The 24,781-nt window shown below is 34.3% G+C and overlaps 3 protein-coding genes and 1 pseudogene across 3 annotated transcripts in view; 2 read left to right on the top strand and 2 right to left on the bottom strand.

The window, feature by feature from the left end:
• The first annotated feature begins 826 nt into the window (after positions 1-826).
• LOC107581434 (claudin-10-like) lies at positions 827-4,405 on the top strand. The gene is made up of 6 exons (XM_016266991.1): positions 827-1,046; positions 2,326-2,487; positions 2,596-2,677; positions 2,763-2,867; positions 3,885-4,127; positions 4,329-4,405. Exons 1-5 carry the CDS (start codon positions 827-829, stop codon positions 4,027-4,029), a joined length of 714 nt encoding a protein of 237 aa, XP_016122477.1. The 3' UTR covers positions 4,030-4,127; positions 4,329-4,405.
• Positions 4,406-6,311: 1,906 nt separating this feature from the next.
• Positions 6,312-19,913, top strand: LOC107581400 (uncharacterized; annotated as a pseudogene).
• Positions 19,914-20,136: 223 nt separating this feature from the next.
• Positions 20,137-21,997, bottom strand: LOC107581399 (zinc finger protein Dzip1-like). The gene is made up of 3 exons (XM_016266957.1): positions 21,983-21,997; positions 20,695-20,866; positions 20,137-20,429 (listed from the first exon to the last, which is right to left on the bottom strand). Exons 1-3 carry the CDS (start codon positions 21,995-21,997, stop codon positions 20,347-20,349), a joined length of 270 nt encoding a protein of 89 aa, XP_016122443.1. The 3' UTR covers positions 20,137-20,346.
• Positions 21,998-22,578: 581 nt separating this feature from the next.
• Positions 22,579-24,781, bottom strand: part of LOC107581398 (zinc finger protein Dzip1-like) — a 26,663-nt gene continuing 24,460 nt past the window's right edge. The window contains exons 16-17 of the mRNA XM_016266956.1: positions 23,836-23,989; positions 22,579-22,639 (exon numbers count right to left, since the gene is read on the bottom strand). Of these exons, the coding sequence (XP_016122442.1) occupies positions 22,579-22,639; positions 23,836-23,989 (215 nt within the window). The remainder of the gene's footprint in view (positions 22,640-23,835; positions 23,990-24,781) is intronic.

Raw genomic sequence — 24,781 nt, 5'->3', positions numbered from 1 at the left:
CGTTGGCTTTTCAGGCCCTTTCAATAACAGCCATCTATAATGTACTCACCTCCTGACCTCCAGCATCTTTGCCGACTCACTCAAAATGATTCTTGCGGAGTGATGTTTGGGTGGGTGCGTGTATGCGAGTGTGTGTGGTGTTGTGGGTAGTTAATGTGAAAACAAAAGGCTATTGGTCAGCTGTTGAAAAAAAACCATGCATTAAGAGCCAAACTTTTGAGCAGAATGAAGTTTGCATTCTTATTTTGCCTAAATATTATATTTTTTTTCATTTAGTACTGCCCTTCAGAGGCTACAGAAGATACTTACTTGTTTCCCAAAAGACAAAATAAGTAAAATTTACCCTGATCTTCAAATTCAAAAGTTTTCTTTTGAAAACTATAATAGTATCCCAGTACTACCAAAAATATCACTGGTTCAAATCAATCCTTTATGCAAAATGACATCTCTCACATCAGACTCTTATCTGAACACTTTTCACCAATATCCGCTGGAGGCGTTGGCTTTTCAGGCCCTTTCAATAACAGCCATCTATAATGTACTCACCTCCTGACCTCCAGCATCTTTGCCGACTCACTCAAAATGATTCTTGCGGAGTGATGTTTGGGTGGGTGCGTGTATGTGAGTGTGTGTGGTGTTGTGGGTAGTTAATGTGAAAACAAAAGGCTATTGGTCAGGTTAGTAGCCAGAGCCCTCCCTGCTGAATATAAAGCAACTTTGAGGGGCGACCCATCGACAGACAATTCAGTCTGAGCACCCCTTACCAAATTACTACGTGCCTTGACCAGACCTTTCTTTGCATTTCACTTTAACAGAACGTGGGAAAATGGGTAATATGGCAACAGAGATTGTTGCCTTCCTTCTCACCATATCCGGATGGATTCTGATCTCCTCTACGCTCCCAACTGACTACTGGAAAGTGTCGTCAGTGGACGGGACAGTCATCACCACAGCAACCTTTTGGTCCAATCTCTGGAAGACGTGTGTTACGGATTCAACCGGAGTCTCCAACTGCAAGGACTTTCCTTCTATGCTTGCACTAGATGGTATTTTATTGCTTTCCTCAAGCATTTGTTGACTTTAATTCTTTTCTGAGTAAATGATCTGAATGTGTGTGTGTGTGTGTGTTTATGAAAATTGCTGATCGTTTGTCAGTCCTTCTTCCTTCCTTCAGAGAGTGCAACTGTCTAATTGTTCGGAAAAGAGTAGCATGGTGTTGGATTGCCCTAATGCTGTTTTGGCAGAAGCTTCAACAACACAAACAAACTGAAGCCAAACCGATCACTTGACCATTTAAACAGAGAGTTTATTGTGCTAAAATTGCACTTAATGCATGCTGACACCAGTTTAAGAACCAAGTCTCTATTTTAGTGCTAAAAAGATATGCAAAATGATTCAGCTTGTCTCGAACTTTATTTCCCTGACTTATTACGTCAGTTACAACCTGCAGGAATGTGTATCTCAAGGCAAGTAAAACAGGGTTTAATAACCATGCGTTGGCTTAATTGTGTCTGAATGGCTCACCCACAAACAGAAGGAAGCTTTAGTAAAAACAGAGAACCTTGTTCCCTCGGGGTGCAGAGCAAAAGCAGGTAGTCGAACAGGTTATGCATTTAAATGATATTAATGCATAATTGTCATGTTTGAAGCTGCGCATATTTGTGATGTAACCTCCTTGACGGCTAACTAGAAAGTTCAGTGAAAGATGCTACATTCATTTAAATGTGAAGCTTGTGATTTATGCACCACTAGCAGCATCAAGCAGAATTCCAAAAAGAAGTACATTTTTGCTGCATCCCAGTGAAAGTGTGTTCTGTATGTATTCTGTCATTCAGGTGTGTGAATGTGATATGGGATTTATTTGCACAATGCAATCCATCTTCTGCCAGATGAAAATGATAAGTCTGATCATTTAAATGTAATATCATAACATAAATGAGATGTTATTGAAAAAAATGACTTTTAAATTATGCTGAAAATTATGCACTTATCCATTTTTGCCACTCTTCCAGCAAAAATGTATAATTTTTTGTACTGTCTTGAAGTTCACTTTATAATTATAGTTACTGTATAACTTCCAGCTTTTATTTTTATAAATATATATATATATTTTAATTATTTGATGATGAAAAATCATATTATTATAAATCATATCATAATATATATTATTATCAAAATAACTATAACATACACATAAGAAGTAAAATATTAACAACAAAATTGTAAAAAATGGATTCATCCTAGTAATCATGTAATACATTTTTATGGTTTATAATAAATTATTTGTTATGATTATATATGGCTTCTGCTTTCCTGTTCCTGCAGCTTATATCCAGGTGTGTCGTGGACTGATGATCTCAGCGGTGTGTTTGGGATTTTTTGGAGCTATCCTGGCACTAGTGGGCATGAAGTGTACTAAAATAGGGGGATCAGAGACCACCAAAGCCAGGATCACCTGTATGTGTGGACTACACTTTATTCTCAGTGGTAAATGTTGCCTGAGCTAGGTCATGGCTTATTGTTTTTTAAAGCATTTGCAATTCCTACTTCTGCGATTGACAGTGTCCTGTAATGATATACCCGTCCTCTCTCCAGGAATCTGCTCTATGACCGCCTGCTCTCTCTATGCACACCGGATAACATCAGAGTTCTTTGACCCCTTATTTGTGAAACAGAAGTAAGTTTTGTAACATTCCTGCAATTGCTAGTATGCATCCCAATCCAGATTATTACGGACACGTCTTCTACGTGTCTGATTTTAGATTTGAACTTGGGGCGGCGCTCTTCATTGGCTGGGCAGGATCTGTTCTCAGCATTCTTGGAGGATTTATCTTTTGCTTTTCCATGACAGAGGGATTCAGCATCAGGTCTGATTCTTAGATTTTCCACTTGTATACTGTGTCACTTGTTTAAAAGAGATCATATAATTTGCCATTTTTATGCCAGCAACCTAAAATATTAACAAATGAATTTAGCCTACATGTCAACAAATCCTATTTGGCTCATCCATGTAATTTAACTTTAAGTTTAATTAGCATTTTAATTTAAGTAATTTAACGTATTCTTAATTCAACTGTATGTAGGTTTTTTTTTTTTTTTGAGACTTAGGAGCCACCTACTACAGTTAAGTGAGTGGAATTTACTGTGGTAAATATAGCACTGTCGTACAGCGGATATCTATATGCATTTGCTGCTGCCGTAAAGCAATCGGCAGTTTTCGCAGAATTTCGTACCCGCTCACCAAACGTACAAATTCCCCGAACAGACGTTTGGCGGGAGCGTGGGAAAGAAACTAAAGCAATTTGCCCTATTTAAAAAAGTCAGTTTACTATCAGAAGGATTTAGAAACTATAAGTGTAAAAGTATAAGATAATAACTTACAGAAGAACTAACGAGTTAAAACGTCAAACGGCACAACAGCAAGAATGTTTAAAGGTAAATTAAACCCAAAAATGATATTTTGATGAAACTTTGATAAAATTTGTTTATTCTGTGGAATACAAAGAAGATATATTTTGTAAATACTGTAGTACAGGTATTACAAATATTATAAGTATTGCTTATACAATATGAACAAACGTTTTTAATAGTATTTCGAATTTTTATATTTGTAATTTTAGCTCAGGTTTTAGCAACTCAAGTGGTTTTGTCATTTTTAGTAGTCTTTAAAATGTATTTCTATGTCAATTTTGATTTGTTTTTATTTCAGTGTTAGTTTTAGTAATTTTAGTACTACTTCAACTTATTTTTTCAGTTAGTTGCCCAGGCAACATTTAAGTTTTTCATCTTAATATTTCAATTTTATTTGAGCCTTATTTTAATAGCTTTACTTAATACCAACACTGGCTGTAATGGGTTGAAATCATTCTCTGACTCTCTGACAGGGAGTACTCCTACAACGGCACCACATCCTTCATATCAACACAAACTAAGATCACAAAGATGGGCAGAAACCCTGAGACTCCTCAGAAACACCCTCCAGACCAGAGCTTCTCTGGCAGGCAGTTTGGCAGGAATGCATATGTTTGACTTCAGCTTCTTCAGTAAAGTTGAAAATAATTACAAGTGAAGGCCAACAAGCACAAGGCTGCTTTTATCATTCGAGGCATTGAGGAGACTGCACAGAGGTAAATGTTATATATTATAAATATATATATATATCCTATTTTTAGAGGTTATTTTGATGAGATATGCCTATAAACAATATATTGCGGCTTAGACAGTTTTGTCAGGAAAACACATATTGCCTAAGAAACCTCAAGCAAACTTTCCAGGTCTGACAATGTGATAGAGTTGCCAGATTTCCTCACTTGGGACTTTGAATGAAGTCAGGTGAACCGATGACAGAGAGGACAGCTGCGCTTCACTGACCAGAGGAACATGCTGTCTGGATTCGGAAATTGAGTCGGAACTCACATATTGCTCTGGTCCTGGAGTCTCTCCTCACCTCGTGATCAGTGGAAACTCTAGACTCTGACTCGGGTTTTAGAGCTTCCGTGGGCCGCTGCAGGCTGGCAGAGGCTTCTTGTTCTGTCAGATTCTTCCTTAAACAAGTGTTCAGTGTCTCTGTGCTTTTTTGTAAGAAGGTTTTAAACTATAATAAAGGCCTTTATTGTCTTGGACTGTGCTTCAAAATTTGGGGGATTTATATTAGTCCAAAGACCACAGACAAATGAATGTTTCCATAAATACTGCAATTATTGTTTAAAATATTTTTAAAAATATATATACATTACTTTTTTTTAAAGGGGTCCTATTATGCTCTTTTACAAAGTCTTGATTTTGTTTTGGGGGTGTACTAGAACAGGCTCTCATACTAGGTTGTTCGAAAAACACAGTATTTTTCACATATTTTACATTATTGCAACACCTCTCTCCTCAGTCTGGCATGAACGGTTCGAATAGTTCCTGTATCAAATGAAGGCCCGCCTTCTGAAATACAAAATGTGCTGTGATTGGTTAGCTGGGTCACACACACACACACACACACACACACACACACACACACCCACCCTGATATCAGTCTTAATTAAGTCCATCGAACACACATGCACATACTCAAACACACACACACTTTTATGAAATTAATAATGTTATGAACCCTGAGGCTATTTTCTGGAAAAATAAAGGCCTTTTTGAAAACGGCCCTGAATAGTACCTATAAATACATCATTTAACCTATGCACCCTCTAGTGAAAAATAAGTGTGCTTAACTGTATTGAATGTGCATTTGTAGTGTACTTCAAATTTTAAATGTGTTTTTATAAAATTGTATTTACTGATAATAAAGGCCATTAAGTGTACTTTCAGAGAATATAATTTCATGACTATGTAACATACTTTGCAATAATGCACTTTGTAAAAATGTCAAATGAAAAGTTTTACTTTAAGTATCATGTTTTAATTTTTTGCCGTGCTTTGAAGAAGTACACTTATTTTTGATCTGTTGACTAACATACTAAAGCACATGTAAATTACTTTGTTAACTGTAGTGTTATTCAGTATTACATTTCAATTTAATATATTTTAAATATACTAAGTAGCAATTTCATTACAAATGTGTAATGACAAACATTTAAATACAAGATATACAGGTTTCAATAGAAGCTAAATGAAAGTATATTTTAGTTTACCGTCATTACTTTCAGCAGTAACCATATTTTAAACACAATAGAAATAATTACGAAATTACATATAAAGAGCTACTTAAATGTGGCAAAAAGCACTCTAAACGGGATTTAATATCAATAAGGCATTTTGATTTAATTGCAATTAACATGCAATTAAGTGTCTGAAAACATTAGATTCAATTCACACTTGAGTGTATTCTTTTAAAGTTTTTTCCCCCCCATACATACACTTTTTAAAAGTGCTCTAAAGTCTACTTTTTTCCACAAAACCCTGTGCTGTGCTGTATGATGTTAAAAATAAATGCAGATAATGATGAATAAGGAGTTTAAAACTGGACCGCTGGCCTGCATGTAGCATGTCCTCACTGGGATGCTTATATATAGGAAATATGAGCTGAGAACCGAGGTAAGCGTTCTCTCTGTCCTCCAGAAACTTAAAAACAAGGCCCTGGGAACATGGGAGAGTCATAGATTCACATCAGCACAAAAAAAGAAGGGTGTTTAGTGGCCAGTCTCGGGCAGAGCAGGCTAACAGATTCTTAGGAAGAAACAGTTTAACGGATCATGAGCTGACTTGTTGATACTGCAGAAGACAGAGAAAGAGATGCTGCAAGTGACAAAGTTTTGATAAGAAAAGAAAGACAAAATAATAAAGTGTGAGGTAGGGTGGGGAAAACAGTGATGAAGATTCGTGTAATGCAGATCTGGGGCTTCCTGTTAGCGGTACTGGGCTGGATCTTTGTCGCCTGCTCCATGGCCATGGAGTGCTGGAAGATCTCCTCTATCGGAGGGCAAGGTGGGAGCGCCGTCATAACAGTGGGCTGGTACTGGTCCAGTCTGTGGAGGGCCTGCTTCACAGACTCCTCTTCCACATCTAACTGCTACGACTTCCCCGTGCTGTGGTCTGTGGAAGGTATGGACATGATTAAAGTCTTTGAATGTACATGTACACATTTTTGATTTGCTAATTAAAAGAGACTAAATAAATTCATTTGTTAAACAGTTTACACCCCAAAACTCTCAAGTAGATTAAAAATAAACGTTCTTTATTGGCATCTATGGTTCCACAAAGAACCTTTATTATTTATTTATTTATATTTTGCAGTGATGACATTGAAGAACTCTTTTGGGTTCCTCAAAGAACCTTTCAGTAAAAACGGTTTTTTTTTTTTCTTTGTGTGAAGAACATTTTAATAAGCTATAGAACCTTTTTCCAATATAAAGAAACATTGTTCAATGGAAAGGTTCCAAAGATGTTAAAAGTGGATCAATGCCACTGAAAACCTTAACCTTTAACCCTTCTGGTGCTCCTCGGATGGTGGTCAAAAATGGCCTTTATTTATATATATATATATATATATATATATATAAATTAGTGCTGTCAAACGCAAATCAAATCTGAAGCATTGATGTATTTTTGAATGTTATATAGTATTTGAAATATTGAAAACATTGTTTTATTTGCACAGTTAATTTTATGGATTCTTTCTATGATCTACACAGGATCTACATTGTACAACAAAAGTAGGAAAGACCGTTTCCATCACCAAAGAAAAGGCAATTGCGACAATTCAAAAAGTCTGAATTGTGAGATATAAATTCATTTTTTCTCAGAATTCTAAGATTACATCTCACTACTCTGACTTTTTGTCTCACAATTCTAAGTTTATGTCTTGCTATTATGTTTATGAATGCTACCTTTTTAAAAAAAAAAATATTCCATGAAACACCCTTCCATAAAAAAATTCTTCATATACTTACTGCAGTCCATCAAATCTGGGGTTGAAATATTCTGCAGAAACATGCTGAGCATAAAGTGCATAACCAGAGGCAGCCAGCATACCTTAGAGAACAGACGCAGTAAGACACACGTGCAAGCTTAATTTACAATGGATCTGCTGTATATTATGAAGAAATGTACCACTTGTTATGTGACAGATGCCTCCTGTGAACACAGATCGGTTCTTCTCTTTGTCTTTTCCTCCGATGTAAGTGCATTCCATTCCCACGAGACTCAAGATGAAGGCCAGCACTCCAACACCCATCCCAGACATGAGCAGAGCCCTCACGATCTGAAGATAACCTGAACATCCCAGATCCAAAGAATGTATTATATCTGTCTTTCTGTCTGTCCATAGAAAAAAACATTTTTGTTTCCCCAAAGAATCTTGCAGTGAACAAAACGTAAAAGAACAATTTTTTTCTTACTATGAAGAATATTTTATTAATCTAAATAAACTTTTTTTAACTATAAATAACCCTTTTTGCAATGCACACTTAACCTTCTGGTCCTATTTGACCTCATTTTTATTTATTTTTTAATTATTATTATTTTAAATTTTATTTATTTTTTCCGTCAGAATGGTACAAAACTTGGTAAAGGTTTTGGCACTTGGCATGTGAACACACACACACACTTGCACTACTCGCAGTCAAAATGGGAAGCAAATTTCCTTTCGTGGAAATGCATGGTACTGCGCCCAACCAAAATCTTACTGAAAACTCTTTTTTTTATATCAACCTCAACTTTGGAACACAATTAGTTTAGATTTAGGGCTTTGATTTTTGAGTTTAAATTTAGTAAAACGTGTTTTGGAAAATATATATTTCATAAAAAATATTTGTATACTTTTGTCATTATAATTTAAAGTACTGTAATATCGTTTTTAGTGTCAATTTAACTTTTTTCACTTCAGCAATAATCTGCAAAGTCTTCTTTAAAAAGAGACCAAACATAAGTGTGTGCTACAAAGCATTCAAGATTTACAACAGTTTAAGTTATATATATATTACCATAAATCCCTTAAAAATACTAAATATTAAATAAAAACAGAATCGAACTAAAATCTAGAAATATAGTACATTCATTTCATTGAAATTAAAACAAATATTTATATATATATATATATTAGTGCTGTCACCCAAAATAAGTTTTGTTTACATAATATATGTGTGTGTGTGTTGTGTATATTTATTACGTATATATAAATACACACACATACAGCATATATTTTGAAAATATTTACATGTATATATTTATTTTCATGCAATTTATATCATATATAAATATATCTAATATATAAACGTTACATATTTTTCTTAAATATATACATGCATGTGTGTGTATTTATATATAGGCCTACATAATAAATATACACAGTAAACACACATATATTATGTAAACAACCATTTTTATTTTGGATGTGATTAATCGTTTGACAGCACTAATTTATATATATATATATATATATATATATATAAATTAGTGCTGTCAAACGATTAATCACATCCAAAATAAAAATGGTTGTTTACATAATATATGTGTGTTTACTGTGTATATTTATTATGTAGGCCTATATATAAATACACACACATGCATGTATATATTTAAGAAAAATATGTAACGTTTATATATTAGATATATTTATATATGATATAAATTGCATGAAAATAAATATATACATGTAAATATTTTCAAAATATATGCTGTATGTGTGTGTATTTATATATACGTAATAAATATACACAACACACACACACATATATTATGTAAACAAAACTTATTTTGGGTGACAGCACTAATATATATATATATATAAATATTTGTTTTAATTTCAATGAAATGAATGTACTATATTTCTAGATTTTAGTTCGATTCTGTTTTTATTTAATATTTAGTATTTTTAAGGGATTTATGGTAATATATATATAACTTAAACTGTTGTAAATCTTGAATGCTTTGTAGCACACACTTATGTTTGGTCTCTTTTTAAAGAAGACTTTGCAGATTATTGCTGAAGTGAAAAAAGTTAAATTGACACTAAAAACGATATTACAGTACTTTAAATTATAATGACAAAAGTATACAAATATTTTTTATGAAATATATATTTTCCAAAACACGTTTTACTAAATTTAAACTCAAAAATCAAAGCCCTAAATCTAAACTAATTGTGTTCCAAAGTTGAGGTTGATATAAAAAAAAGAGTTTTCAGTAAGATTTTGGTTGGGCGCAGTACCATGCATTTCCACGAAAGGAAATTTGCTTCCCATTTTGACTGCGAGTAGTGCAAGTGTGTGTGTGTGTTCACATGCCAAGTGCCAAAACCTTTACCAAGTTTTGTACCATTCTGACGGAAAAAATAAATAAAATTTAAAATAATAATAATTAAAAAATAAATAAAAATGAGGTCAAATAGGACCAGAAGGTTAAGTGTGCATTGCAAAAAGGGTTATTTATAGTTAAAAAAAGTTTATTTAGATTAATAAAATATTCTTCATAGTAAGAAAAAAATTGTTCTTTTACGTTTTGTTCACTGCAAGATTCTTTGGGGAAACAAAAATGTTTTTTTCTATGGACAGACAGAAAGACAGATATAATACATTCTTTGGATCTGGGATGTTCAGGTTATCTTCAGATCGTGAGGGCTCTGCTCATGTCTGGGATGGGTGTTGGAGTGCTGGCCTTCATCTTGAGTCTCGTGGGAATGGAATGCACTTACATCGGAGGAAAAGACAAAGAGAAGAACCGATCTGTGTTCACAGGAGGCATCTGTCACATAACAAGTGGTACATTTCTTCATAATATACAGCAGAACCATTGTAAATTAGGCTTGCATGTGTGTTTTACTGTGTCTGTTCTCTAAGGTATGCTGGCTGCCTCTGGTTATGCACTTTATGCTCAGCATGTTTCTGCAGAATATTTCAACCCCAGATTTGATGGACTGCAGTAAGTATATGAAGAATTTTTTTATGGAAGGGTGTTTCATGGAATATTTTTTTTTTTAAAAAGGTAGCATTCATAAACATAATAGCAAGACATAAACTTAGAATTGTGAGACAAAAAGTCAGAGTAGTGAGATGTAATCTTAGAATTCTGAGAAAAAATGAATTTATATCTCACAATTCAGACTTTTTGAATTGTCGCAATTGCCTTTTCTTTGGTGATGGAAACGGTCTTTCCTACTTTTGTTGTACAATGTAGATCCTGTGTAGATCATAGAAAGAATCCATAAAATTAACTGTGCAAATAAAACAATGTTTTCAATATTTCAAATACTATATAACATTCAAAAATACATCAATGCTTCAGATTTGATTTGGGAACTCCCTTGTTCCTTGGATGGGCCGGATGTGCTTTTCAGATCACTGGAGGGATTTTCTTCCTAGTTTCAGTCTGCAAGATCTGGTCTCAGACATACAGCAGGTAAGAGTCACGGAAACCTTCTGGTACAGCAATTTATAGTTTAGTTAGCTAAACACAGTTTGCAATTTTACACGGGCACTGCATTTTTTCATGGAACCCAAAAGAAGAATTTTGAAGAAACATCACACAGCTCTATCCCACTCAACAACAAGCCCAATATTCAAAAGCACAGAACAACACATTAGAGGTATCATAAAAGTTCATATAACTTGTGCATTATATTTTAAGTATGCATTAAATCTTATCTCACAATTCAGACTTTTTGAATTGTCGCAATTGCCTTTTCTTTGGTGATGGAAACGGTCTTTCCTACTTTTGTTGTACAATGTAGATCCTGTGTAGATCATAGAAAGAATCCATAAAATTAACTGTGCAAATAAAACAATGTTTTCAATATTTCAAATACTATATAACATTCAAAAATACATCAATGCTTCAGATTTGACTTGGGAACTCCCTTGTTCCTTGGATGGGCCGGATGTGCTTTTCAGATCACTGGAGGGATTTTCTTCCTAGTTTCAGTCTGCAAGATCTGGTCTCAGACATACAGCAGGTAAGAGTCACGGAAACCTTCTGGTACAGCAATTTATAGTTTAGTTAGCTAAATACAGTTTGCAATTTTACACTGGCACTGCATTTTTTCATGGAACCCAAAAGAAGAATTTTGAAGAAACATCACACAGCTCTATCCCACTCAACAACAAGCCCAATATTCAAAAGCACAGAACAACACATTAGAGGTATCATAAAAGTTCATATGACTTGTGCATTATATTTTAAGTATGCATTAAATCTTAATCTTGCACTTTGGAACCCATTTTCAAAAGTTGATGTGTAAATGCAGCCAAAATGCTTTAAAAAATGTATTTTTTAGTTGAAAACTGTCATGTAAACATCCCCAAAAAATGTAGTACTAAATTTGCTGAATCATGATTTATTTGTGAAAATTGTTGTACATTGATTTTGCGCACAAATTTATGCATACACACATTTAGTGCCATGGACTACTGTACTCATTCCCTGATAGCACACATACATCTCAGATACGTCTATTTGAAGTGCGTTTTAACATCTGGAAGATGTATTTACCCTTGTGCGGTCTTCGGTCACTTCTGACCAGAGGATTTTACAATTTGAATTTTTTTAAATCGTAGCTTCACCAGAATGGTACGAAACTTGGTGACTTTTATGGCACTTGGTATGTGAACACAAAAAAAAAACTGAGGGCATGATTTGGAAAAAAAAAAAAGTCACACTCATGGTCTTCAGTCAAAAATGACCGCCCATTGGAAATTAATGGGAAATTAATGTGGGGGGTATCGAAAATACTGAACATTTTTTGTGTGTACAATCTACAAATCCCCCACAATGCAGAAAAAAATTGTACAGCAATGAAGGGGTGGGACATCAAGAGTGCAAAATCAACACACACACGTGGACACACACTTGTACAAACACACACACATCTATGAACTGGTGTGACTCCAACACTGCAACTATGTAACATAAAATCACTAATTCAACTACAATGCAGTAAAAAAAAGTGGACAGCAAGGAAGGGGTTACACTCTAAAACATCAAGAGTGTAAAACAGACACATCCACTCACAGACACACACATACAGAATTATACATACTCAAATTAATTGGTATGGCTATAACCATATAGCCAAAATGAGTCAGAAGACTGAAATAAGAGGTTCAAATCAGATCAGACCCAGAAGGATTAAGCTCTGATAAGCGTTCCTGTTCATGTTTGTTACATTTTTATAGAATTGTAATGTTTTGTGTAACAAAATGCTTTCTTTGTTCAGGTTTGAATGTAGTCATAATAATGCAAAAACCTACACTTCAAATCAACATTTAAAACAAATAAAAATATTGAGTTGTATAAAAGAGAATGAGAATGCCTTAATATACATTAAAATCCACAACCTAATAAAAGTAAACAATTATGTATAAAAACCACTAGGGAATTCAAAAGCCTCTCTATACAGGAATCTAGTGGTTACACCATGAAATTACAGGTTTTTCTTTTTTTTGCTCTCAATTTTTTTTTTTTACTATTTTCAGTGGTATCATAATTATTGCATAAATATTCATTAGTACCATAAAATTCTCTCAAAATACAAAAGAAAAAATATTATTGAACAAAAATATATTAGATTGATTTTACTGAAATAAAATAAAAAATTACATTTCAGGTGTCCGGTCACTTTTGACCGCGAAGACCTTGAGTGTGACGCCCAAATGAGGAGCGCACAAGAGTAAAGTGTTTGCTCGAAAACAGATATCTAGGACGTTTCCTGGAAAATATCTTTAAGATGTTTATGATTTGGAATGTATGTAAAACCGACATCTTAAAGATGTTTATCAGATGTCTGTACACAGCAGATGCCTTCCAGATGAAGCAATCTTTTTAACAGACATCTTGTATGCATTGGTGGTTTGGTATGGACTTTTGTTGTATGGGAAGATGACATTAAATTCAACTTTTGGTATGAACCATTTAATATATACTTCATAAAATGTTTCTCCTCAGTGCACCAGTTCTCAGCGCTCCTGTCGTGGAGAGCAATGCCTTGCGTTCCTCTCACACAAATGTTTCCATCATATCTGAACTCTCCACAAAATCCAACGTATCAGCCGTATCTGAGCTCTCCTCAAAGTCTGAAACAACAGCTCTGTCAAATGCGCTATCAAAGAGTCCACATATCTCAAGAACTAGACGTCCCTCAAGAACCAGACGCTCTGATAAATCAAGAGGCTCTATCAAATCAGGCGTGTCACGATCAGCGAGCTCCTCAAGGGTCAGCAGATCACATTTAAACAGCAAGAAAGCGTCCTCTCCGTCTCGAGGCACTACACATCACTTCATCAAGAACTCCTACCTCTGATTATAAGTTCTGGTTATGATCTGGAAAAGACTTCTAACCACAGTTACACAAAACTAGGATGTTCAGTGTAGTTGTCTATTAATCACTTTTTCATTATAGCTCATAACAAAACAACCCTATAGCTACTGGACCACTGAACAGTGTTACTACAGATCCCAAGGAGCTCTCCAGATCATGGATTTAAATGCAGAGATTTTTGTAAATTGTTTAATGAGATCGAGTCATTTATTGATGGATTCATACTTTGAGAAATATAGATCACATATTAATTATAGAGCGCATTACTGCCTATGGATTCCTGAAATGTGATATGTAGAACAACAGTCTGTGCTTTGCCAGATCTATTTTTCTTCATGATTTAATTTCATGTTCAGTGACATTGATGTAATAAAACAATGCAAGATGACAATACATTTTTTTAAGATGTCCTAAAGACATTTTAAATATAACCTTCATTTTTGTGTGGATTGCGAGTCTATATGAATCTGATAATAACGTTAATTATAGCTAAACTTTAGCGGTTTCTGAAATGTTATTTGAAAATGTTGTTGAAATATATGCTTATATGAACAAAAAAAATCATACTTTCTAATACAAACTTTTCTAACCGAACAGAATATTGAATTATAAATTATATTAAATTAAATTAAGTAATAATTTCTGTATACATTTAACAAAACACAATTAAACACTTTTCAAACCTGGAACTAGCAGAGTTGTGAATCGATTCACAATTTTTAATTTACATTTTTTAATTTCTTATACTATTTTATATATATATATATATACATATATATATATATATATATATATATATATATATATATATATATATATATATATATAATATATATATATATATATATATATATATATATATATAATATTTGTCTGTGCAACGCAAGTATAAAGGTCTAATCATTAAAGCCACTGTGACCAAAAAGCCAAAAGTTCTTGGCAACATCTGTCCATTTTTTATTTGAATAAATTAAATTAAATTAAATGATTATATTTATTATTATTATAATTTGAATAACAGGGTTATTATTATTGTTAACTAAACATAAAACTAAAACTATTAAAACATTTTTGTTAATTGAAGTAAAGCTGAAATAAAATGAAATATACTTATTAGATGAAAAAGTAAACAAAAAAATAGAAATGCTAACTTGACTACTATAAATGAAATAAGTACTAAAATTACTAACTGGAAATAAACTCAACTAAAACTGAAATAAAAATAAATTAAACCTAAATGGTAATATTAAAAAAGAACAAAAATGTATAAAATGACAACAGCTCATTACAAAATTATAACTGAAAGTATATAAATAAAATAAAAAATTCAATTTCAAAATATCAAAACTATAAATGTATATGATACTAAATGAACACTTGAATAGCGTAGTTTCACTTGCTTTATCTCCATTTCTGCAAGCATTTCAAACGTTGCTGAATATTGTTTATACATAAACAGAATGAGTTTCACTGTTCGTGCCGCTCTACTGCAATCATCACGTATAACTTACACCTTATTTGACATATGAGCCTGCATAGGAGATAAATATCAGATTTAATAAGAACATACCGTACTTCACCATATGACAATATTAGATCTAATAGTCAGTCGATGTTCTTTCAAGGACAACACACGTCCTGCACTATTAGTTCTGTATGTTTTTCTGGCCATGAATGAAACCGTGAATCTTTTACTCTTCTGAACCGTCAGACTTAAGATTTCCGCCTGAAAGCTGATACAATAGGTGATAACTTCCCGTCTTTTTCACATATTGTTTTATTTTGATCCATAACTTATTGAATGCTCTTTTAGCTGGTCAATGATGTCCTGGGAAAGGGTCTTTTCAGAGACTTTGACCCGGTGACCCTGGTTGTCAGAATCAGAGATCGGACAAATCTCATGGATTGTGAAACTGCTTATGAGGTAAAAGCATGTAGTTTGACCAGTTTGAAGCTGCGATATGCCGAAGAAAGCACTGTGGATGCAGATACCAAGACAGGAGGAAACTGTCCTCTAAGGACGCACACCACCATGTAATTTTATTCCATGTTGGCTTAAAACCTCACAGCAGTTCAGGAACTTTCTGTTTCTCAACTTCTCTTGGAAGTCTCAACTTCTGTTCCGTTCATCAGTCGTATGAAGCTGGCAGCATGAGGCAGCGAACAGTGGTGATGCATGTGGAGATCGGTTGCTTTTTGTTGTGTTTAAGTGGCTGGATTTTGATCTGTTCCACTCTGGCCACTGAGTACTGGACCTTCTCGGAGGTCGGCTCTGTGGTTCTGACCACCGGTAATTACTATTCCAACCTCTGGATGGACTGTGTCTCAGACACCACAGGAGTATCTGACTGTAAATACTACCCCTCCATGATGGACCTGCCTGGTGAGGAATCACTGTTGAAACTGATTTGGTGACTGTCATTATTTGGTGAAAAAAAGAAAAAGAAATGAGAGGCTCACAGGTCTTAGAAGAAAGAGAATACATTATTCAATAAATATGTTTAGTGTGTAAGGCAAAACACATTTTAAGTGAAACTTTACTTTTGCTTTTTAATGTTTGTTTTTGTTTTGAATATCTAAATCTACAATTACGCTTTTATTTGAAATGAAAACTTCACTATAGATATACACTACTGTTCAAAAGTTTGGGGACAGTGATATATATATATATATATTGAAGAAATAAGCACTTTTATTCAGCAAAAGTGACAGTACAGACGGAATCACTGTTGAAACTGATTTGGTGACTGTCATTATTTGGTGAAAAAAAGAAAAAGAAATGAGAGGCTCACAGGTCTTAGAAGAAAGAGAATACATTATTCAATAAATATGTTTAGTGTGTAAGGCAAAACACATTTTAAGTGAAACTTTACTTTTGCTTTTTAATGTTTGTTTTTGTTTTGAATATCTAAATCTACAATTACGCTTTTATTTGAAATGAAAACTTCACTATAGATATACACTACTGTTCAAAAGTTTGGGGACAGTGATATATATATATATATTGAAGAAATAAGCACTTTTATTCAGCAAAAGTGACAGTACAGACATTCATATTGGTAAGATTTTTATTTTAAATAAATGCTGTTCTATTGAACTTTCTATTGATCAAAGAATTCTGAAAAAAAGTATCAAGGTTTCCAGAAAAATATTGAGCAGTACAACTGTTTCCTTAAATCCTTAAAGTTCATATTAAATTAGAATTACATATTAAAATAGAAACATTATTTTAAATTGGAATATTTCACAATATCACTGTTTTACTGTATTTTTGATCAAACAAATGCAGCCTAGGTGATGCATACACTATTTAATTATATACATTAATTATATAATCAAGTTTCTCAATCCGGAGATTATGGAAGTTGGTTTCTGCCACAAGATAAAAAATAAAAAATAAAAAATCAGTAGTCAGAAAAGTCAGAATTGTAAATTTTGTGAGATAAATTCTCAATTCACTTTTTTAAATTCTATGGTGATTGAGAAAATGTTTTTTTTTTTTTTTGGTGGAAATGGGCTTCCATAGGAGATGCTTTTCATGTCTCTCTCTCTCTGGTTTGTTAGTTTTCCTCCATGTAAGCAGGGCCCTGGCTGTCGTCTCTGTGATCTTTGGCTTCTGGGGGGCTGTTCTCGCTCTTATTGGGATGAAATGTACCAAAATCGGAGGCTCTGAACTCGCCAACGCCAGAGTTACATTTGCAGCAGCATTGACGTACATGGCATCTGGTACAAACCTTCCTTCATTAACATTTTTTCATAACGCATAAATTGAGTATCATAAACTGATGTGTTGCTGTGTCTGTTTGGCAGGTTTTTGTGGTATGATAGTGTACTCCTGGTGGGGAAATAATGTGCGTTCAAACTTTGTGGATCCATATTACTTGGAACAGAAGTATGTAACTATGATATATTTTAAAATAGTCATGCATTTATAATTATTTCAGTAATAATAATAAATGAAAGTGTTTAAAGGTGAGGTATGCAGTTTCTGCGCTACTAGTGTAACCTAGAGAAATTACGAAATAATTAAAAAAAATAAATTCAAACAACATTTTCAAAAGCCCCTTAAGATTATTCGTATACTTACAATATCTTGCTATTTTATCTGGGGCTCGACAGTAAACAGCTAACAGTGAGAAAGCAAGTTTAGCTTGCTCCGCGAGTTCGTTGTCTCAACTGAAACATTTTTAAAAATTCCTCCATCTGGTAAACGCACCCGCCAGTGTTTACCCTTGTTTTCTCAAGTTATCTATCTCTGCTTTTTTGGTAAGTCCAATTTTGGTTTGCACTTCTGTAACCGAGTTTCTTGTCCCATGACCGTTAGCCCTAGTCCCCCCACACCAACTAAACACATTCTGGCTTAGCCAGCAGGGTTGCCATGTCTGCGTAACAAAACTAGCCCAATAGCCAATCAAACTTTGAAGTGTTTGCAAAAGTGAATTTAATAAATCAGTTTTTTACACATTGCATAAACTATCAAAAAATATGAGGCAATCATTTTAAAGTGCAACATCCCTTGGCTGTTCCTTAGCATTAGGTGTACTTGTACTGTTATATTTAATATAAAGTACCTTTAACACTGTTAATATCAGTTCTTGCACTGCTGTCCCTGAAAGATCACTAAGCCTGAGCTACAATAGATACTGGATATTACAATTATAAGGTATATTAACTTGAGGATGTTTTGGTATTGCTCTGCTGCATTTTATTATATCTCATCTGAATCATCCCAGTCGCTGACGCTCACTAAACTGCTTTTGAGAGTGCTGCCGGTTCCTGCGTCTGTGAGGCCTAAGAAACACAAAGAAAGAAATCAGAATCACAGCCAGTCTTTACACTAAAATAGAACAAGTAATATTAACGTATTAATTCAATTATTTAAAATACAAAAAATTACATTTGTTTGACAATTGTTTGGACAATATGTACATTTCAGATTAAATCAAAAACCACAGTAGCACCAACTAAACACATTCTGGCTTAGCCAGCAGGGTTGCCATGTCTGCGTAACAAAACTAGCCCAATAGCCAATCAAAAGAGTCAAGTAGCCCAATGACCATATCCCAAATATCAAAACTCAAAATAGGCAATTCCTGTTCCATAGAGGACATATTTTACAGTCAATGTTAAGCAAATTGAAAACCAATATATGGTAGTGGTCATAAACACAGCTCAAATAAGGCTCCTTACCAGTGGCCTTCCTGCACAAAACATAAAATCTACCGCAGTTTTATCAATAGTAAAATATAAATATTTCAGTACAAGCATTTCAGTCAAATAAAATGTATCCAATATGTCAAACAATTAACCCGCGGGAGAAAAATCTACCCGCTTCAGCCCAATTCCGCGGGAAAACCTGCGGACTTGGCAACCCTGCCAGCCAGCTACAGTAGCCACGCCAAACTCTCGCTATTGGTTGAGCTGGAAGAGATTGCTGTATCCGAGCAGCCAGCTTTAAATGTTTTGATAGTGCCTGGGAGACTTTACTATTTCAGGAGCTAAAGTCCCCTGAATGGCATACTTACAAGATTAACTGGGTAAAGAGAATGTATTTTCACATAAATTTCTTTTTAATTTTCCTCAGGTTTGAACTCGGTGCAGCTCTCTTCATCGGCTGGGGAGGTTCGTGTCTGGTTATATGTGGGAGTGCAGTCATGTGCTATTTCTCTGCGAGAAAGTCATTCCCACGAAGGTCTGGCCTATTGCACTGTATTATTATCAATGTTGAACAGCTTACATTACTATTTTTGTGGAAACTGTGACACTTTGAAAGTATTCTTTGATGAATATATATAAAAAACAGCATTTGTTTGAAATTAAAATCTTTTGTAAAATCATACATCATAGACATTTATCAATGTAGTGCATCCTTGCTGAATGCTGAATTTTTGAATAGTAGTGCACTGTGTTTTCAATATTTTTTGCACTTCCTCAGGTTTACCAAGACACTCAGGAGACCCCCAACACACATGACAGCGCGCACCAGACGGACGAACATGCTGCCGGGCTCGTCCAGAGCCACAACAGTCATCATCCCTCCTTCACACCAATCATACAGAGTGAACAGAGAAAATAGAGAGAGTAGAGGGAGGAGAGGAACACAAGAAAACCAGTTTCCAAGAACTGTCAGGCCCCTTGTAGACTCAGCCGTGTAACCCAATGTTTAAAGACCAGTTTCAATGCTTGTTGTCTCGATCCATTGCGATTCTTACATATTGTTGCTCTTTTGCTGGTTTGATTGCTTCTATTTTCCTCATTTGCTAAATAATTAAATGTAAATGCTTGTATGTCCAAAACAAAGAATCTTTGAAGTGTTTGCAAAAGTGAATTTAATAAATCAGTTTTTTACACATTGCATAAACTATCAAAAAATATGAGGCAATCATTTTAAAGTGCAACATCCCTTGGCTGTTCCTTAGCATTAGGTGTACTTGTACTGTTATATTTAATATAAAGTACCTTTAACACTGTTAATATCAGTTCTTGCACTGCTGTCCCTGAAAGATCACTAAGCCTGAGCTACAATAGATACTGGATATTACAATTATAAGGTATATTAACTTGAGGATGTTTTGGTATTGCTCTGCTGCATTTTATTATATCTCATCTGAATCATCCCAGTCGCTGACGCTCACTAAACTGCTTTTGAGAGTGCTGCCGGTTCCTGCGTCTGTGAGGCCTAAGAAACACAAAGAAAGAAATCAGAATCACAGCCAGTCTTTACACTAAAATAGAACAAGTAATAGTAACGTATTAATTCAATTATTTAAAATACAAAAAATTACATTTGTTTGACAATTGTTTGGACAATATGTACATTTCAGATTAAATCAAAAACCACAGTAGTCTTTCTGCAAGCAATCTGAGTTTCTAAGATGTAAATCATTTATAGCCATGATTCCTCATTAATAAAATATTTTGAGTTAATAATGAATTCTATGTACCTGGCTTCTGTCCTTTGGCCGTCGATGAGCCCCACACACTCGTGCTGGTGTCCACACTCTTGTCCAGGCTCTTCCTGACGGGTACGGGACATTGGCTGGGTTTGGTCACAGCGGGCACATCCTCCAGAGAGGAGATATCCCAGTCATCATCCTCATCATCTTCATCTGTGTACTGAAAGCAACAGGGCAGGACAACACATTACAAATCTAATATAGAGATAAAGACTAACTCATTTCAGGAGTAAAAAATGCAAAAATCAAAAAAGGCAATTATACCTTTCATTCACAAATTTGGGGTCAGTACACATTTTTTAAGTCTATTGTGCTCACTAAGGCTGCATATTTTTGATTGGAAATCAATAAAAACTGAATTATTGTAAAATATTATTGCCATTTAAAATATATGTTTTCTATTTTAATTTATTTAAAAATGTAATTTATTCCTGTGATGGAAAAGCTGAATTTTCAGCATCCATTAATCCAGTGTTATTTTAGCATTACTGAGATCCTATTACAGTTTTTATTAATGCTTTGAATTCGTTTTTATTTTTATATTTTCTGTTTTCATTTGACATTTAATTAAACTTTAATAATTTTGTCATTATTATTAGTTTTTTTTTCAATGTCTATACAGTGTTTATTCATATTTATTTCAGTTTTAGTTCTTTAGTACATCAAGTTAAACTAAATAGAAATGAGAAATGTCACCTTGTCAACTAGACGAAATATAATAACTTTTTTTTTTTTAATTATATTTTATTTTGGTTCAGTTAACATTTATTGTACTTACAGTGACAAAAATGTTGTTTATGGTTTTTAGTTTTAAAATAACTATATAATAACCCTCGTTACTCCAGTCTTCAGTGTCACATGATCCTTCAAAAACAATTCTAATATACGGCGAGATGCAATATGCACGTTCATACAACCCAGAAAAATGCATTGCACAAAATATCACAAATTGATAAAGTGATAACATAATAAAATCAGTGATCATATTGATGATCAACAAACAAAATAAAGTTAAAGGTGACATATCCTGAAAATCGGTCTTTTCCAGGTTTTAAGTGCTAGAATCAGGTCCCTGGTGCATCTACCGACCAAGGAAACGTATAAAAGATTAACCCAGTTACTTTGTTTTAGTAAAGCGTCTGAGAAAACGAGCGCGTCAGATTTCGCTCCCTTGGTGACGTGGCAAAGTGATCTCATTATAATATTAACGCCCCTTAATCTGTAAACTTCCACTCAAGGCGCCGTCATTTTGATTTCGCAAGCGACAACGTTGTACCAGCTCTAATGGCATGGCGAACGTTTGAGCAAAACATGCTAACTGTTCTGTATTTGGCTGCACAGACGAGCACAGAACACTGTTTAGAGTCCCAGCCTCAGAGGAGACAACAGAGCAGTGGATTTATTAATGTATTTACTGTATACTGCAGCTGCCACACAGATCAAAAATAAACAAGCTATTTATTTCCCAGCTGTTTACCTTTACAGACATAACCGACTGTTTTTTTAACGTAAACTTGTGTGTGAATGAGAACTTAGTTTAGTAAGTAAGCAAAAGCAAAAGCAAAAAAGGGAAGTCGTGGCCTAATGGTTAGAGTCGGACTCGTAACCCAAAGGGTTGGAATCTCGTAACGGCAGGGATTGTAGGTGGGGGGAGTGAATGTACAGTGCTCTCTTCCACCTTCAATACCATGACTGAGGTGTCCTTGAGCAAGGCACCAAACCCCCAACTGCTCCCCGGGCGCCGCAGCATAAATGGCTGCCCACTGCTCCGGGTGTGTGTTCACGGTGTGTGTGTTCACTGCTGTGTGTGTGCACTTTGGATGGGTTAAATGCAGAGCACTAATTCCGAGTATGGGTCACATGTCACGTTACTTAGTACTCACATGACAGCCGCTTTCTGTCCGTGTGCTTCGGTCGGATGAAAACCGTATATCTGAAGTTTAAACTCATATGGTTTAAAACGCATGATTTCAGCGCGATAAACATGATAATCAGAACCAAAACAGATGTTTTTAGCAGCTCTATTCTGGAAAAGGTGGCGGGGAGCAGCAGCAAATTTGCATTTAAAGACACAGGCCAGAAAAACAGCTCGTTTCTGCTTCCACTCAAAATATGCATTTTCAAAATGACATAATAAATGATCTGTGGAGTATTTTGAGCTGAAACTTCACAGACACATTCTGGGGACACCAGAGACTTATATTACATATTGTAAAAAGGGGCATAATATGTCTCCTTTAACAGGAAACGGCATTTGCGCAGCACAGTTCGCTTCTGTAATGTGACACGTCTGATTGAAACTTGATTGTCAGTGTTGTAATCATTAACTAAAATTAAAATTTTAGGTTACACTTTATTTTAAGGTGTCCTTGCTACTGTGTAATTATACATTTAAATACTGAGTAATATTATTTAACTACATGTACTTACTATACGGTTAGGATTAGGATTAGGGTTACTTGCATGTAATTATGCATAATTAATTGTTATTATAGTAGTAAGTACATGTAACGTGTAACAAGGACACCTTAAAATAAAGTGTTGCCAAATTTTATAACTAACAATAATTAACATTTGTTAATTAATAAAATAATAAAAAACTTTATTTCGTTTAGTTTCTAACATTAGGCACCATTTTTATTTAGTTTAAGTTGAAGTACTAAAATGATTAAAATAATTAAAATAAAAACTAAAACAGAAATATAAATATAAATGAATAAAAACTAACTAGGCACATTTAAAGAACAAAAACAGATGAATTAAACATGAAGGAAAACTTCTTCTGAATTAAAAATGTAAAAAAAAACGAACAATAATATAAAAATGTATAAAAAAATATCAAATATTACAAATACTATAATTGTGCATTAATAATACTAAAGTAACACTGTTGATTGGACATGCTTGAATAAAAAAAACATTATGCCCTACCAAGCTTGGATATGTCAGCAGAAAACAATTAAAAGATAATAAATACAATTAAAAATATATATATTGTGCATTATCACGAATATACAAATATAAATAGAGTCGGTTTAATTTTATTTATTTTTATTGTAATTGTTTTAAAATGTTTAAATAAAAAAAAAACTCCTACTTTCATGAAGACCAGAGTAAATGTTTCTGTACCTGTGATGCTGTAGCGGTGTGGAGGTCTTGGGCAGGGTGCTGGTTCTGCTGCGTGGAGTTGGTTGTGGGGTGTGCTGCTGTTTAGGAGCAGGGCCTGACACCACTCGAGTTACTGTAGATGGAAAACTGCTGGATCTGGGTCTGGACTGAACCACTGCAAGAGAATAATGCAAAAATCAGCTCTACTGTCTACTAGGGCTGCACGATATATCGAAATTATCGAAATATCGCAAATGTAAATATCGCGATATGCATACATGCATAGATATGCCCAACGGCCTGCGATATCTGAATCATTTTAATAATAGGCTACTTAAATCAAAACGTTGCAAAAGGTCAACGTTTTAGTTCGACGCATATAGCAGAGAATTGCTTAACATTAAAAAGAGTTATTAAGTGCAATAAGTTGCAGAAAACAACTCTTTGCCGTCTCGTCTTGCTGTCTGACTCACACCTAAAGCACAGCATCTCTTCAGTTCTGCCGCACACGTGCAAAGCGCGCGCACACACACACACACACACAGAGATGGTGCACGAACACCGAGTTGATTCGTCTTTCGCATCTCCTCCTCCTTATGTTTGAACAGACACATAAACACAGAATTATGTCAATAGTACTCATCTCGACGATCATTCTCGTAAACACAGTCAGTTATGTTTAAATGAATGTAAACAGCTGAGAAAGAAATCGGATGTGTATCATTATACTGGATCCGTGCAGTCAGATTTAAAGGGACAGCAGCCTATAAATACGTGCTGCTGAATGTCACTAATGTTAACCAAACAACAAAACAGCTATAACAAAGATGAATCTAAATTTAATTCATACAGTGAACACAATGCAGTGTTATTTTACACTTAATTATTAAATTTCTGCACCTGAATACTACTGTTTATTTTATCTATGCTTGCAAATTGTGTATTTGCCCCCCCCCCCCTTTTCTTT

The sequence above is a fragment of the Sinocyclocheilus grahami genome, unplaced genomic scaffold (genome assembly GCF_001515645.1).
Source record: "Sinocyclocheilus grahami isolate Dianchi unplaced genomic scaffold, SAMN03320097.WGS_v1.1 scaffold34.1, whole genome shotgun sequence".
NCBI classification, from domain to species: Eukaryota; Metazoa; Chordata; class Actinopteri; order Cypriniformes; family Cyprinidae; genus Sinocyclocheilus; species Sinocyclocheilus grahami.
Note: the sequence above shows the minus strand (reverse complement) of the source record. Positions and strands in the feature narration are given on the sequence as shown.